Source organism: Somniosus microcephalus, chromosome 26 (assembly GCF_052327205.1).
Source record: "Somniosus microcephalus isolate GS21.2 chromosome 26, FLI_Smic_1.0, whole genome shotgun sequence".
NCBI classification, from domain to species: Eukaryota; Metazoa; Chordata; class Chondrichthyes; order Squaliformes; family Somniosidae; genus Somniosus; species Somniosus microcephalus.
The window spans coordinates 40,770,080-40,787,143 of NC_141012.1; the positions used below are offsets into that span (position 1 = coordinate 40,770,080).

At 46.0% G+C, this 17,064-nt stretch overlaps 1 protein-coding gene across 9 annotated transcripts in view; it reads right to left on the minus strand.

Moving 5' to 3' along the window:
• pknox2 (pbx/knotted 1 homeobox 2) overlaps positions 1-17,064 on the minus strand; it is a 464,550-nt gene that overhangs the window by 51,338 nt on the left and 396,148 nt on the right. For all 9 annotated transcript variants that reach the window (XM_085968080.1, XM_085968086.1, XM_085968078.1 and 6 more), the window contains 2 exons: positions 15,044-15,158; positions 8,197-8,294 (listed from right to left, as the gene is read on the minus strand). In XM_085968080.1, coding sequence (XP_085824206.1) covers positions 8,197-8,294; positions 15,044-15,158 — 213 coding nt within the window. The remainder of the gene's footprint in view (positions 1-8,196; positions 8,295-15,043; positions 15,159-17,064) is intronic.

Here is a 17,064-nt window from a genome sequence, read left to right on the forward strand (position 1 = left end):
AGAGAGAGAGGGGGGGAGAGAGAGGGGGAAAGAGAGAGGGGGAAAGAGAGAGGGGGAAAGAGAGAGGGGGAGAGAGGGGGGGAAAGAGAGAGGGGGAGAGAGAGAGAGGGGGAGAGAGAGAGGGGGAGAGAGAGAGGGGGAGAGAGAGAGAGGGGGAGAGAGAGAGAGGGGGAGAGAGAGAGAGGGGGAGAGAGAGAGAGGGGGAGAGAGAGAGAGGGGGGAAGAGAGAGAGGGGGGGAAGAGAGAGAGGGGGGAGAGAGAGAGGGGAGAGAGAGAGGGGGGGAGAGAGAGGGGGGAGAGAGAGGGGGGAGAGAGGGGGGGAGAGAGAGAGGGGGGAGAGAGAGAGGGGGGAGAGAGAGAGGGGGGGAGAGAGAGAGGGGGGGAGAGAGAGAGGGGGGGAGAGAGGGGAGAGAGAGAGGGGAAGAGAGAGAGGGGGGAGAGAGAGAGGGGGGAGAGAGAGAGAAGGGGGGGGAAGAGAGAGGGGGGAAAGAGAGAGAGGGGGAAAGAGAGAGAGGGGGGAGAGAGAGAGGGGGGGAGAGAGAGAGGGGGGAGAGAGGGGGAAGAGAGGGGGGGAAAGAGAGAAAGGGGGGAAGAGAGAGAGGGGGGAAGAGAGAGAGGGGGGAAGAGGGAGAGGGGGGAAGAGAGAGAGGGGGAAAGAGAGAGAGGGGGTAAAGAAAGAGAGGGGGTAAAGAAAGAGGGGGAAACAAAAAGAGACAAACAGACACAAGGCAAATACATTGAAACACAGAGAGGATGAAAGGATTAGTTGAGAGGTGAGGATTGGTGTGGTAGGTGCAGGTAACAGCAGGGCAGCTGCTCAGTTTAAAAGTGTGAGTTCATTTTATTTTCATAATAACTGCAATCAGCCCAGGGCCTGAATTTTATGAAGAAAAGGCGCTAATGAGCTCAATCATCACATGGGGGAGGTGCAAGAAGAAATAAAATCAAAGAAAAAAGTTAATGGTTTGATATTTTCAAATGAAAATAATACAGTACTATGTAACAAGCAAAGCTCAGATTAAACCAGAACCATTTCATTTATCCCAGTGGTCTCATGGGTATATGCAATATCCAACATGCTACAATGACTTGCAAATGTCACAAAGATAAAAATGATGAATAAGGCCATTCGATCCATTGAAACCTATGATTCCCCAACACAACATTTCATTGGACGATACCAGAGTGTTTGCCTCCACTGCCCTACCCAGAAGACCATTCCCAGTATGAATCACCTTTTGTGCTTCCTGATATCAGTCCTGAACTTGCCAGTTATCAGTTTGTACCTATGTCACTTGTCTTGCAGTCTTAACTCGAAGTAACTGGAAGACCTCCTTAAAGCTGGAGACGAGAGCGCCAAACCCTTGGGACATGCACTGCAGCCTCGTTAGGGCTTCTCACACCCATGTCTGGAAATGCATGATCTTGGCAACCAGTGGTAAAAGAACTAGCATATGACTACTTTCACATCCTCAGGAAGTCCCAACGCACTTCACAGCCAATGAAGTTATTCTTTAGGCAAACACAGCAGTCAATTCGCATGCAAGGCCCTACAAACAGCAGCCAAATGGCTGACTAGTTCATCTGTATTTGGTGATATTGGTCGAAAGAATGTTGGCCAGGACACCAGAACTCTCTGATTTTTTTGAATAGGGCCACAGGATATTTTATGGCCATCTGAGAGTCAGACAGGGACTGACTGACTTTCTTTCGAGAGCTGTTCATAACTCAGGAATTACAGATTACAGGGCTTGCACCGTTCTATACTTATAGGCTAGTTACGCATCTTTATCACAAATAAGCAATCACCATAGCAATCTGCGCCACACTTTAATCCTCCCCCACTGGATCTTAGGCAGTATACAGAAGCTCCGATGTGTTAAATTACCAAAGTAGTACAGGAATGTCATTAAAAGGGCTTTGTCGAGGGCTTGGCTGCTGGGCTTGAGATCCCTGACTGCTTGCTCTCCAGACACACTTGGCTCCAAAAGCCTGAGCTCTGCTTTTAACTCATGCTTTGTATCACACCGATGTAATCAAAATTCACAGGATCTGACAGAGGAGAAATCACAGAAGAAAAAGAGGAATGTGCAACTGCTCAGAGATGAAAGAGGGTGTTTTAGACAAACACTACATGGTGAAATGCCTTCTTAGCGCATAGTGTGTTAATTGGGAATTAATTTTTTAAATTTTAAATGCACTCACTGAAAATGCACAGATAGCATACTACGACCCAATCGAGTTGTGCGATGTGTACTTTCTGGGTGCCGTAGAAGAAGAATGCAAATGGTGACAGCCCAGATTCGGTGATTACAAGCTACTGCCGATAGCTTATTGCACCAGGTGCTCTGTACAGAGCACAGGGGCAATCCAGTAATACGCAAGGGGTAAAGCAGCACTGTGAAGTCATCACCATGGAAGTCAATGGGGGAAAAATTCAGTTGTTTACGTCTCCTGTTAGCGCCTTAAGAGGGCACCAATTAGGGCGCAAAGCAACTAGCGCCCGGGTGCGGCGATGTTTGCACCGCTCGCGAAATTAACTAGACATTTTGCGGCGGCGCTAAACACTACCGCCACAATCTCCTGCGCCGGCAGACTGCGACGTCAGTCGAGTGCGCAATGTCCAGTTAGCGCCCTGGACTGGATATTGAGTGGCGCCCCCTGCCTTACCGCCTGCCGCTAGCAATGACAGGTTGAGGGGAGCGTTGTGCTGTCAGAAAGGGTCTAGGGGAGCGCTATTTAAAGGTGACCGCTTCCTGCCTTTTTTTGTCGGTGACATTTTTGCACCACGCATTCTGAGAGAGAGACTGACTTCTGGAGAGATTCAATGCTGTGTGAAGGAGTTTTGAGTACTGAGCAGCACTTTGCAGGTTCATTTTGATTTGCCCTTCTTTGCTTCGGCGCCTCGCTCCTCGGCCTTTGCGCCTTAAGACTGGTGTGAAGCGCCTGATTTAGCGCTCCAATCACCTGCAGAGGCGATAAAAGCCAGGTTTGCTGTCGGAGGTGATAATTAGCGCCAGGCGCTAAACTTTGCGCACGGCTGATAATGGCGCCCCAAACGGGGCGATACTGAATTTTTCCCCCAATGACTTCAGGAGTCCCAAAGCACTCTACAGCCAATTAAGTACTTTTGAAGTGTAGTCACTGTTGCAATGTAGGAAACGCAGCAGCCAATTTGCACACAGCAAGCTCCCACAAACAGCAATTAAATAAATGACCAGATCATCCGTTTTGTTTTAAGTGTTGGTTGAGAGTTAAATGTTGGCCAGGACATTGGGAGAACTCCTCTGCTCTTCTTCGAATAGTGCCCTGGAATCATTTACAGGAAACTTTCTGGTATCCGGCACGGACAGGACCGAGCTGGTGCTGGTCTATCAACATTGCCGGAGAATCGAGCGCTATAGTTAAAACATACGGAGCTTCTGAGCTCCGTATCAAGCAACAAACCCTGTTGCTTAGCAACAGCTTCAACACAATCAGCACAGCTTGCAAGTGTCTCTGTAGCTTAGCAACAGCTTCAGTTAGACGCTTGCACAGCCAGAAATAAGTAAAAAAACGTAACTAAAAGTAAAAAAAAGTTATCTGAACCAACTCCTGAATTTTGCCGGTTAACCGACATTTCCGGTTATTTAGTGGCCGGTTAATCGAAAGTTTCCTGTACATCCTCGAGGGGGCAGATGGGCCTTCGGATTAACTCCGCATCCAAAAGACAGTGCAGCGCTCCCTCGGGACTGAAAAAAGAACATGTCAACCACACCAGTCCAAAGGGACTCGTCATATCTGAATCTTTATACACTGGAATCTCAACCATTCCAGGATCAATCTCTATTGGTGAGTCAGCAATACGGGAATCCATGTCACACCTACTGTTTCTAACTCTACAGACTGATACATCTTCACCGACACAGTACAAGTGATTTAAACCGACTGTTGCCCAAAGACCTGCAGAGGTTGAGGTTTTCAGATGCGGTATGTGCCAATCGGAAGTTATCTGTGTGCCCAGGATGGCTCAGTTAGTAAATCCACTGAGCCAAATGGGCCAGGAAGGTCACATGTTTGATCCACGGCCTGTGCTGAATTAGCTGATTTCAGATGCAGCTGGTAGGGGAATAATTGGGTGGTACAACTGGCTTCAGTGCCGCTGGGGAGGGGGAGGGGGGAACGGGGTGGGGAGAGGAGAAATGAGCCAGTTTTCGCTACCAGTGGATCTTGGCGAAAGCGTGTGGGTAATACAGGTGAGGGCAGGATCGGGGCTTGGCTATGGTTTCCTTCCACAATGGAATAATCTGCTAACAGAATCTATCAAGGATTATATGGTAACTGGGCCTGTGGCAGAGGCGGGTCAGTTTCCGTGGAACTGTAGCGCTACGTCTGCAGGAGAAGGGGACCAAATTCAGAATGCTACCGGCACTCAGAGGGTTATATTATGAGTCACTTGCATTCCATTGAGTATAGAAGATTGAGGTATGATCTGATCAAGATATTTAAAATGTTGAAAGGATCCGATCGGGTAGATACAGAGCAACTATTTCCTCTGATGAAGGAATCAAGAACAAGGGGACGTAGTCTGAAAATTAGAACCAGGCCATTTAGTAGGGAAATCAGAAGCACTTTTTCACACAAAGGGTAGTAGAAATCTGAAATTCTCTGCCCCAAAAGGCAGTGGATGCTGGGGGACATTTGGAGCTTTTAAAACTGAGATTGATAGATTTTTGTTAGGTAAGGGATATGGAGCAAAAGTGGGAAAATGGGGTTTAGGCACAGATCAGCCATGATCTAATTGAATGGTGGAGCAGGCCCGAGGGGTTGAATGGCCTACTCCTGTTCCTATGTTACTAAATTTGGAGAAACATGCATTCAGATGTCATGCTGTGAGGAGATCCTGTGCTGTGTCAGGCCTTCTCAGTTTGTGTGGTGTTCCAGCACATGCTGTGTTTTCAACGTCTTGGCTTTGATTCCTTTCACGAACACATACAGAAGAGGTAGTTCACAGTGCAGTTTCTGTTAAAAATCATGACCGGTGAGGCCCCTTTAAGGCAACACATTATATACGATTATACAAGGCAATTTTTCTTAAGCTATCTTATATTTCGCCACAGTCCTGGAAACTTTCAATGATTGCCTCACAGCAAGTGCTAATGAATCGTTGCACTTGTAATGACGCACAGCAGAATTCTATTTATGCAAAAAAAATAATGAGGTGTCTGTGTAGGAGCATTGGGTGAAAGTCAACGAGAAATAGTCACCTTCCTTCGGATTTGACAGCTAGCACGTTCTCTGAAGCACCGCCGCCCCCCCCCCGCCGCCGCCAAACCCCCCCCCACCCCGCAAAAAATGCAGGACAACCTCGGTCTGATTAACATTGTTTTAATTGGTGTGATCAAGCTCCACTGTGTTCAATGGTATATAGGATGGTGCTGAAGTAATTACAGTTAGTGTCAGATTACCGTCACTGTTCACATTCCACAGTAAATTTGCAGTAACATTATCCCAGACAGGATATCCAGCCAAATAATTCTACTGTACAGAATCTGTTTAAACATACAGCTCCACTTTTGCCATATCTTGCCTGTACTACATTTTTTGTGTGTGAATTTTGTGCTGAAGGTGAGGAATGGTGAGGCACCTACCTTCAACATCAAGCGCTCTCCAATCAGGCACAGAAAAGCTCCTTGTATTCTGCCCCGCAAGGGTATCCCAAACTGCACTAATTGTAAGAGGCCACAGGGTGGCTGGTGTAACTTTGGCAATCTAAGCAAGATTGTCAATTTAGCATCAATTAGCAGTTTGCGCTGCGGGCCCGAGCCCACCAGGAACTGAATTTAGGACTGCCCGACTTCATTTAAACAGGGCGTTTAAGGCCAGCAAACACAGCAGGCTGCCATCCCATCAGTTTGGGTTGGGTTTCAATCCAGGTCCATGAAGTAAAAGGCCAGTGCCAAACCCACTGCACCACCAAGTCCCCATGTGCTGGTGAAGTCAACAACGAACAAACTTGTGCTTACATAGTGACATGCATATCCTCAAGATGTTCCAAACATTTAGAACCAGTGAATTACTATTTAAGTGTAGTCACTGCTGTTATGCAGGTAAATGCGGCAGCCACTTTGTACACAGCAAGGTCCCCAAAACAGCAATGTGATAATCAGTCACCATGTACTATACTGTTCAGAAACATTTTTACTGGACAAACATAGAAACACAGAAAACATAGAAGATAGGAGCAGGAGTAGGCCATTCGGCCCCTCAAGCCTGCTCTGCCATTCAATGAGATCATGGCTGATCATCCAAATTCAGTACCCTGTCCCTGCCTTCTCCCCATATCCCTTGATCCCTTTAGCCTTAAGAAATATAACTGGTGCTGACACCATTTGTTTTTAACTTCACTCTTTGTCTCCTCAAGGCACTGACATCTCACTGGGGTACAGTCAGTATCCTGTGTCAATGATTCTCTCACTGGGGTACAGTCTGTATCCTGTGTCAATGATTCTCTCACTGGGGTACAGTCAGTACCCCGTGTCAATGATTCTCTCACTGGGGTACAGTCAGTATCCTGTGTCAATGATTCTCTCACTGGGGGACAGTCAGTACCCTGTGTCAATGATTCTCTCACTGGGGTACAGTCAGTATCCTGTGCCAATGATTCTCTCACTGGGGTACAGTCAGTATCCTGTGTCAATGATTCTCTCACTGGGGTACAGTCAGTATCCTGTGTCAATGATTCTCTCACTGAGGTACAGTCAGTATCCTGTGTCAATGATTCTCTCGCTGGGGTACAGTCAGTATCCTGTGTCAATGATTCTCTCACTGGGGTACAGTCAGTATCCTGTGTCAATGATTCTCTCACTGGGGTACAGTCAGTATCCTGTGTCAATGATTCTCTCACTGGGGTACAGTCTGTATCCTGTGTCAATGATTCTCTCACTGGGGTACAGTCAGTACCCTGTGTCAATGATTCTCTCACTGGGGTACAGTCAGTATCCTGTGTCAATGATTCTCTCACTGGGGTACAGTCAGTATCCTGTGTCAATGATTCTCTCACTGGGGTACAGTCAGTATCCTGTGTCAATGATTCTCTCACTGGAGGACAGTCTGTATCCTGTGTCAATGATTCTCTCACTGGGGTACAGTCAGTATCCTGTGTCAATGATTCTCTCACTGGGGTACAATCAGTATCCTGTGTCAATGATTCTCTCACTGGAGGACAGTCTGTATCCTGTGTCAATGATTCTCTCACTGGGGTACAGTCAGTATCCTGTGTCAATGATTTTCTCACTGGGGTACAGTCAGTATCCTGTGTCAATGATTCTCTCACTGGGGTACAGTCAGTATCCTGTGTCAATGATTCTCTCACTGGGGTACAGTCAGTGTCCTGTTTCAATGATTCTCTCACTGGGGTACAGTCAGTATCCTGTGTCAATGATTCTCTCACTGGGGTTCAGTCAGTATCACAGAATCACAGAAACCCCACAGTGCAGATAGAGGCCATTCGGCCCATCGAGCCTGCACCGACACATATCCCACCCGATCCCCGTAACCCCTACACCAACACATATCCCACTCTATCCCCGTAACCCCATGTATTTAATCACCCTAACACTAAGAGTCAATTTATCATAGCCAATCAACCTAACCCGCACATCTTTGGACTGTGGGAGGAAACCGGAGCACCCGGAGGAAACCCACGCAAACACGGGGAGAATGTGCAAACTCCACACAGACAGTCACCCGAGGCTGGATTCGAACCCGGGTTCCTGGCGCTGGGGTACAGTCAGTATCCTGTGTCAATGATTCTCTCACTGGGGTACAGTCAGTATCCTGTGTTAATGATTCTCTCACTAGGGTACAGTCAGTATCCTGTGTCAATGATTCTCTCACTGGGGTACAGTCAGTATCCTGTGTCAATGATTGCGTCTGATGCTAGCCCAGCTCTGTCAGGCTCTGCAACTGTTCTCCTTGGGGAGGGGCCGAGTGGATGCCCTTCTAACAAGTTCCTCTGAGTCAGGTACTTGGGAAAGTGTCAGTGAACCACCAATATAGCTCTGTCCAATTCTCCACCTGCTTTAAGGAGACTCTTGGTCGCTGGTGCTAAGCTAACTCAGTCTCAAGAAATTTCAGACTTTAGACTTAGTTAACTATTTTACTGCTTTCACCTTGGCAGCCTCAAGAACTATAGAAACTGTCTACATCTCTCACCTGTGTGTTCTGGATCTGTATTGTACCATGCGGAATGGCCTGGGTCAGCACTTGACCCTGAGAGGTTACCATAGTTACCGGCTGGTAAATTGTTCCACCTGTGAAGTAACACAGCACAAAAGATAATGTAAAAACATTTTCACTTCCCTTTTTAGAATCTCTCTGCCACACACTATTCTGCATCCAAGTGGTGCAGGTTTCTTATTTCAGGGTCAACTGGAGCCAAATAGCATAAAGAGGGCAGACAAAATAATATAGGAAAATCAGACAAAATAAGACAGGAAAATCAGACAAAATAATATAGGAAAATCAGACAAAATAATATAGGAAAATCAGACAAAATAAGACAGGAAAATCAGACAAAATAATATAGGAAAATCAGACAAAATAATATAGGAAAATCAGACAAAATAAGACAGGAAAATCAGACAAAATAAGACAGGAAAATCAGACAATACAGGAAAATCAGACAAAATAATATAGGAAAAGCAGACAAAATAATATTGGAAAATCAGACAAAATAATACAGGAAAATCAGACAAAATAATATAGGAAAATCAGACAAAATAATACAGGAAAAGCAGACAAAATAATATAGGAAAAGCAGACAAAATAATATAGGAAAATCAGACAAAATAATATAGGGAAAGCAGACAAAATAATATAGGGAAAGCAGACAAAATAATACAGGAAAATCAGACAAAATAATACAGGAAAATCAGAAAATAATATAGGAAAATCAGACAAAATAATATAGGAAAAGCAGACAAAATAATATAGGAAAAGCAGACAAAATAATATAGGGAAATCAGGCAAAACGATATAGGTAAGGCAGATAAAATGATACAAGTAGAGCAGACAATATATTTGAAGCGCAAATGAAATTTTATGACTCATCTATTTTCCAGTTCTTGGGAGCAGCATCAGTCAGCCAGCAATTCCAGTACAGCAGCATGCCTAACTCTTTAAACCCTGTCGGAGGTCCGCCATCGGTAGGGCAAATGTTCAAACTGCTCTACCACTCTGACACCCTTTGATAATGCTGCTGAGTTGGCAGCTCGGAAGTGTGACGATCCTATGGGACTGTCATGGCCCTCCCCTTCCCTTTCAACACAGACTCCCCTCCACATGCTATCCAAGATCAGGTTCCTAGCACTGGCATCATAAGCTTGTTTTTGATCACACTGTGCCACAGGTCAATGACTTACCAACTTGCCAGGTGCCTAATTGTAGGCCAATTGTAATATAATTGGGCTGAAACTTGCAACAGATCTAATTTCAAAAGTCAAAGTACCTGCTCCCGCTAATGCATAAGTATCTTTCCAAATGACAGTCAATACTGGCAACTGACAACAAATAAGGAACCTAAAACTTTCCATAATGTCACCTCATATCAAGCATGGTCAGTTGTCAGAAATATGAAATGTAAAATAAAATTAAAATGTAAAAAAAAACCTACAAAATTGATAAAGTAATAGTTATCTCAAAGTTTACTTAGCATTTTTGTACCAATAAGCTGTATAGAAAAACAAATTATAATCCACTCCATTAATGTGAAGCCATAACGCATTTAGTTTGCCACTGTCCCAGATAGGTGTATGGAAAAGATATGCTGAGCCAGGGAGAGAAAGATTAGGAGTGACAATTAAAAGCTTGGGTAAAGAAATGGGTATGGTAGCTTAGTGGTTATGTTGCTGGACTAGCAACCCAGAGTTTGTAAGTACAAATCACATGATGGCAAGTTGTGAAACTGATTTCAATAAATCTGGTAATTTACAGGTTATCACCAGAAAGCTGCTGATTATCATGAAAACCCAACTGGTTCACTAATGGCCTTCAGGTAATGAAACCTGCCACCCCAACCTGGTTTGGCCTACATGTGACTCTAGACCTACACTGCATGGTCGACTCAATGGCCTAGGTCAACTAGGGATGGGCAATAAATACTTTCTTGTCAGTGTCACCCGTATCCCAAGAGCTTTTTTTTTTTTAAATGGGTTTTGAAAACTTTTTGAAAGAGGAGAGTGTCGAGTCTGTATGTCCCAGTTAGGTTTAGGATCAATCACTGGACACAGACAACAAGAATAACTTTTAACAGGTCTTTACTATTCAAAGGTCAGGGCTGAACTGCCCAGCAAATCCTTGCACAACACTTATATACCGGTGTGGTCACCACCGGTATTACAGTATACAGCAGCCAAGAGAAAGTAGTACATCTCTTAAGGTAGTTCTCTTAAGGTGGAACAGGTTACATACACCACAGAGAGAAACAGAGGTGTTTAGGGAGGAAGTTTCAGAGTGTAGGGCCCAGGCGACTAAAGGCTCTCATGCTAATCATGAGGTGACGGGAAGCGGTCATACGCAAGAGGTCAGATTCAGGGGAATGGAGCGTTCCCGTGAGGGTGGTGATATAGGGGTGGAGGTGGTTTTGGGAAGGGGGTGAAATCAGAGGCAAAGAAACGGAATTTGTGGTAGAGGCCATAGACCATGGCTTTGGTCTTCTCAATGTTGAGCTGAAGTAAGTTAAGACTCATCAAAAACCAGATGCTGGACAAGCAATCTGACAGCATAGAGGCAGTTGAGAGGTGGAAGAGAGGTAGGGATGGGTATTATTGGCCTACATGTGGAAGCTGACCCAGCATCTGTGGATGATGTTGTCCAGGGCGGCATGTAGATGAGGATAAAAACGAACCAAAGATAGATCCTTGGGAATTCAAGTGGTGACAGTGTGGGAGTGGGAAGAGATGCTATTCTCTAGAGATCCTCAGGCTATGGTCAGTTAGGTAGCAGTAGAACCATGCAAGGGCAGGCCACAGGACCGGGATAATCGAATAGAGGCATTGAAAGAGGAAAGTGCAGTGTGTTGAACATTGTGGAGATATCAAAGAGGACGAGGAGAGATAATGCACCAGTCACAGAAACAATGTAGTTCATGAACTTCAACTTGTCCAAACTTCCATTGTTGGCATCCTGTCCCTCACCAAGAGCTGTTCCTCCATCACTTCAATCCTTGCTGACCTCCATTGGCTCTCCCTTCTCCAATAATCGCAACTAACTCACTGCCTATAACTAGAAATGCCTTCTTCTCTCAAGAACTTGTCATGTTCTTTCCTAAAGGACTATAGCAACTTTGTACTTATCACATGTGCCAGCAGTTTAATCTATAGGGTGTTAACTCTGAAAAGAAGTACATCTTGGCATCTAACATAGTTCTAAAAAATTCAAAGATATCACCTCTAAGCTTGTGTTTCTACAAAGTAAATGAGTATCATTTCATCTTAGGCAGCAGCGCATTCTATCTAGTGGATGGAGAAAATCGGCACATTCCATTCCGATCGAATGCTGAGTCGCTATTGCCCATTTTGTGATACCACCCAAGACATATTTATACCCCAATAACTCTTGAACTCTGTCCTCATAATTAAGAGTGCTAAGGTTTGCTATCCCAGCCAGCCTCCCCGGCACCCACTCCAAAGCCTTTCTACCTTCACCGTGCGGGAGAACTGAAACGGGACACAATTAACTATGTATGCTTGATGAAGACACTGGGGCCTGGAAATTCATCTCGGGCGGTGGCGCAAAATGGGCCATATCGGATCGGCCGCTCGTTATACGCAGCGCCTGGCATTCAGTTCTAATGCAGTCAATGGAACTGAATTATCAGGCGCTGTGTATAGCGGGCAGCCGATCCGATCCGATCCGAAACCACCCGTTTGGCACCACCGCCCGAGATGAATTTCTATCCCGGGTGCCTGAAGTAGAAAGTGTTCCATTCCCCAGCACAAAATCCACAGTAATACTCACACACTGGCCAGACCCTGGTGCACCCCAGCACCAACACAATGAGCACAAAATCCACAGTAATACTCACACACTGGTCAGACCCTGGTGCACAGCTTAATTGCTGATCAGCATTTACAGCATTGACAATAGGTTACAGACTGCGAGAATGATACCCTTAAAGAGCCAATCCCATTACAAACAGAAATAGTGACGTCACAACACGGAAACAGGCCATTCAGCCCAACCAATCCGTGTCGGCATTTACCCTCCACGTGAGCAAATGGTACTAATCACATTTACCTACCCTGTCCCATATCTCTTCATCTCCTTTCCTTCATCCACCTACCCAATATAAACCTGAATGTTGACATCGTTTCTGCCTCAACCACTAACTCTGCAAGTGATTACCACAGCCTCACAACCCTTATAACATGTGCCATGGTCTCAACAGCCCTATAACTTGGCTCCCCCAACCCCACCAATGAATTTCCTGTGAAGCAAGTGACAACATACAACAGTCATCAATCAACGTCACCTCAGTCCTACCCTTTCATTAGTTTGTTTTTCATTTTATACAGACCATAATAATAGTACATCACAGAAATAACGGGTCATTAGGGTGCGATTAAAAGCTGGAACGTAGGTTTGTAGAATGCTGGGTAAAGCCACTGCCTGATGTGACACAGCCATTTATACAAAGCAGGTCCTAGGTTTGATCTCTAGTCTGTGCTAAGTTAACTGATCTCATGTAAGGCAGCAGGTGGGATAATGCAATGAAACCTGGAAATAAGAAGCTGGTATCAGTAAAAATGACCATGAAGTTGTCAGATTGTCCTGATAACCCAACTGGTTCAGCAACGTCCTTTAGGGAAGGAAACCTGCTGTCCTTACCTGGTCTGGCCTATATGTGACTCCAGTCCCACAACAAAAGGGTTGACTCTTATCTGAAGTGGCCTAAGCAAGCCCCTCAATCATACCACCACCTTCTCAGGGCAACTAGGGATGGGCAATAAATGCAGCTTTGCCAGCAATGTCCACGTCCGAGAATGAATTAAAAAAGTTACTATTACGTATAGAGAGAGAGCTCCTGTCTAACTACACCTCGAAGGTGAATTCCCTCTGAAGTTCAACTCCACACTCCTGAGATGGGTGGCCAGAGTGTCTGCCTGCTTCAAGTGGGAGGCCACTTGCCATATGCAAATCAAGATCCGATGACATACACAGGACCCCGACTGCAGTTTCAAGGTACCAATGTGCAGAGCTCGTACCATGCACACTCCATCCACGTGTACCAAGCGTTGAGCAGAATAATCGGCGGTCCTTAAAGGGACTGCTGGGGGCTGCTCAGAAAGCAGCCCAGGAAATGTTTAATTTTTTTTTGATGGGGACAAGAGGAGCCACGATAATGCCAGGTCTCAGGAATACCAAGTTAAGAGGAAAGGTCTTGTTCTCTTTGCTGACCTAATTGAAGTTTTCAAGATTATTAAAGGGATTGAGACGATTGATCCAAATCTGTCGGAGGTAGTTGAACTTGGACAGGGCAGTGTTGGGGGCTACAATTGGTCTGAGCATTCCTGGGCTAAGGAGGAGCAGGGAAAACATCTACCAAAAGGGTGGCGAGTTAGTTATTCAACATGGCATGATCCAGGCAAAATTTTGATCTCAAGGCTTAGATTTCAAGGGGAGGCCTAGATTTCAAGGGGATCATCCCTCCCAATCCCCATCTTGAGGAATAGGAGAAAATCAACAAATCATCTCTGGGTGCCTAATCTCTCAATCATTGTGGGGAGTGGGGGAAGAAAGAGAGAATATAAGGGGGGGGGGGGGCAAAAGAAAGAAAAAGGAAAAATCTAAAACTGACCAGCCCTTGTTGAAACCTATCAACAACCCATACCTGTTACCAAAATAACAACAGAAAATGCTGGAAAAACTCAGCAGGCCAGGCAACATCCGTGGAGAGAAAATAGAGTCAACGTTTTGGGTCAAAACCCTTTATCAAGACTAATGGGGCACAGGGAATGAAATAGATTAAGAGGCCAGGCTGGGAGAGAACAAAAGAGAAGAGACATTAAGAGGTATTCAAAACGAGACGAGATGGTGATAGGTGTGAAATGCGCTGGCAGAATGGGAGACAGCTGCCATGTGGGAGAGAGAAAAAAAAAAGGAAAGTGGAGGGGGGGGTAAATCCAAAACAAAGGTGTGGATAAAAAAATAAGTGAAAATGTAATAGGGGCCAAGTTTATGATCTGAAATTGTTGAACTCGATATTGAGTCCGGAAGGCTGTAAAGTGCCTAATCGGAAGATGAGGTGCTGTTCCTCGAGTTTACGGTGAGCTTCCGTGGAACAATGCAAGAGGCCGAGGACGGTGAGGTCCGAGTGGGAATCACGATGCGGTCTCCTCTACATTGAGGAGACCAAATGCAGATTGGGTGACCGCTTTGCGGAACACCTCCGTTCAGTCCGCAAGGGTGACCCTGAGCTTCCGGTCGCCTGTCATTTTAATTCACCGCCCCATTCCCACTCGGACCTCACCATCCTCGGCCTCTTGCATTGTTCCACGGAAGCTCAACGTAAACTCGAGGAACAGCACCTCATCTTCCGATTAGGCACTTTACAGCCTTCCGGACTCAATATCGAGTTCAACAATTTCAGATCATAACCTCGGCCTCTATTACATTTTCACTTTATTTTTTATCTACACCTTTGTTTTGGTTTCCCCCCCCCTTTCCTTTTTTTTTTCTCTCTCCCACATGGCAGCTGTCTCTCATTCTGCCAGCGCATTTCACACCTAATCTAGAGCCGTCTTTTGTCTCCACTAGTCCTATCACCATCTCGTCTCGTTTTGAATACCTCTTAATGTCTCTTCACTTCTCTTTTGTTCTCCCCCAGCCTGGCCTCTTAATCTATTTCATTCCCTGTGCCTCTTTAGTCTTGATAAAGGGTTTTGACCCGAAACGTTGACTCTAATTTCTCTCCACGGATGTTGCCTGGCCTGCTGAGTTTTTCCAGCATTTTCTGTTGTTATTTCGGATTTCCAGCATCTGCAGTATTTTGCTATCATACCTGTTACCACCTGTGTTGCCATGGCAGCATTCCCTTGCTGTAGCGTGGACGTTGGTACCACAATCCCCTGGGAGTTGATGGTGTTGGTTATCGTCGTCAGAGAGGCTGGAGAGCTCTGCAGCAAAAGCAAAGAATAAAAGCGTGAGGGTGAATGGTGAGCAAGGTTTGCATCCGCAACTTTATACAGGAGGCCCAGCCAACATCCCAGAGAAACTCCTGTCTGAGGACCATCGTACCGGCTGGTTTAAGAAAACGCATCAATGCCAGGACTGCTGCAACAAATAATAGATCTCTGATTATTGATGATTATCTGTGAACCAGACCAAGATTGGGGCTCCGTGTTTTAATGCTGTGCTGCAACTTTGAGTCAGCTTTTTCACTCCCACGGCTACCTGGATTACACTTCCTCCCACCCCGCTTCCTGTAAGGACTCTATTCCATTCTCCCAATTTCTCCGTCTCCGCCGCATCTGCTCCGACAATGCCACCTTCCATACTAGTGCTTCCGACATGTCTTCCTTTTTCCTCAACCGAGGGTTCCCCTCTACTGTGGTTGGCACGGCCCTCGACTGCGTCTGTTCTATTTCCTGCACTTCTGCTCTCACCCCTTCACCTCCCTCCCGCAACCACGATAGGGTTCCCCTTGTCCTCACCTTTCACCCCATCAGCCTCCACATTCAACGGATCATCCTTCGCCATTTCCGCCACCTCCAGCGTGATCCCACCACCAAACATATCTTCCCCTCACCTCCTCTTTCAGCATTCTGAAGGGACTGCTCCTTTCGCGACACCCTGGTCTACTCCTCTATCACCCTCAACACCCCTTCCCCTTCACCCGACACCTTCTCGTGCAAGTGCAGGAGATGCTACACATGCCCTTTTACCTCCTCCCTTCCCACTGTGCACGGCCCCAAACACGCCTTCCAGGTGAAACAGCGATTTACTTTTACTTCTTACAATTTAGTGTACTGTATTCGCTGCTCAAGATGCGGTCTCCTCTACATTGGGGAGACCAAACGCAGAATGGGTGACCGCTTCGTGGAACACCTCCGTTCAGTCTGTAAGGGTGACCCCGAGCTTCCAGTCGCCTGTCACTTTAATTCTTTGCTCCACTCCCACTCTGACCTCACCGTCCTTGGCCTCTTACATAGAATCATAGAAAGTTACAGCACGGAAGGAGGCCATTTCGGCCCATCATGTCCACGCCGGCCAACAAAGAGCTAACCAGCCGAATCCCACTTCCCAGCTCTTGGTCCGTAGCCCTGCAGGTTGTGCACATCCAAGTACTTTTTAAATGTGGTTAGGGTTCCTGCCTCTACCACCCTTTCAGGCAGTGAGTTCCAGACCCCCACAACCTCTGGGTGAAGAAATTTCCCCTCTAATCCTTCCACCAATTACACTGTTCCAATGAAGCTCAACGTAAGCTCGAGGAACAGCACCTCATCTTTCGATTAGGCACTTTACAGCCTTCTGGACTCAACATCGAGTTCAACAATTTCAGACCATAACCTCTGCCCCTATCTTTTTTTCTCTCTCTCTCTCACATGGCAGCTGTTGATCATCCTGCCATCGCCAGTTACACTTCATCTAGACTCAACTTTTGTTTCTTAACTTGTCCCATTACCATCTCCTTTTGCCTAGCACCATCATCCCTTTTGTCTTTTAATCTCTCCTGCCTTCCATCCTATCACAGACCTTCCCTTTTGTTCTTTCCTCCCCTCCCCGCTTTCCCTGCCCCTACACTTGCTTAAAAAATCTGTTCCATCTCCAGCTTTTTCCAGTTCTGACAAAGGGTCATCGACCTGAAACGTTAACTCGGTTTCTCTCTCCACAGATGCTGCCTGACCTGCTGAGTGTTCCCAGCATTTTCTCTTTTTATTTCAGCTTTTTCACGTTCATCTCACTGCAGTTTCTGTACGCATTGGGCTCCAGTTATTTCGTTAGGTTATTTTGGTCAGGTCAGTCTTACTGACAACTTTAGGTTGACTGGGGCCAGATGAGGTGTGTTGGAGGAGTTAATTT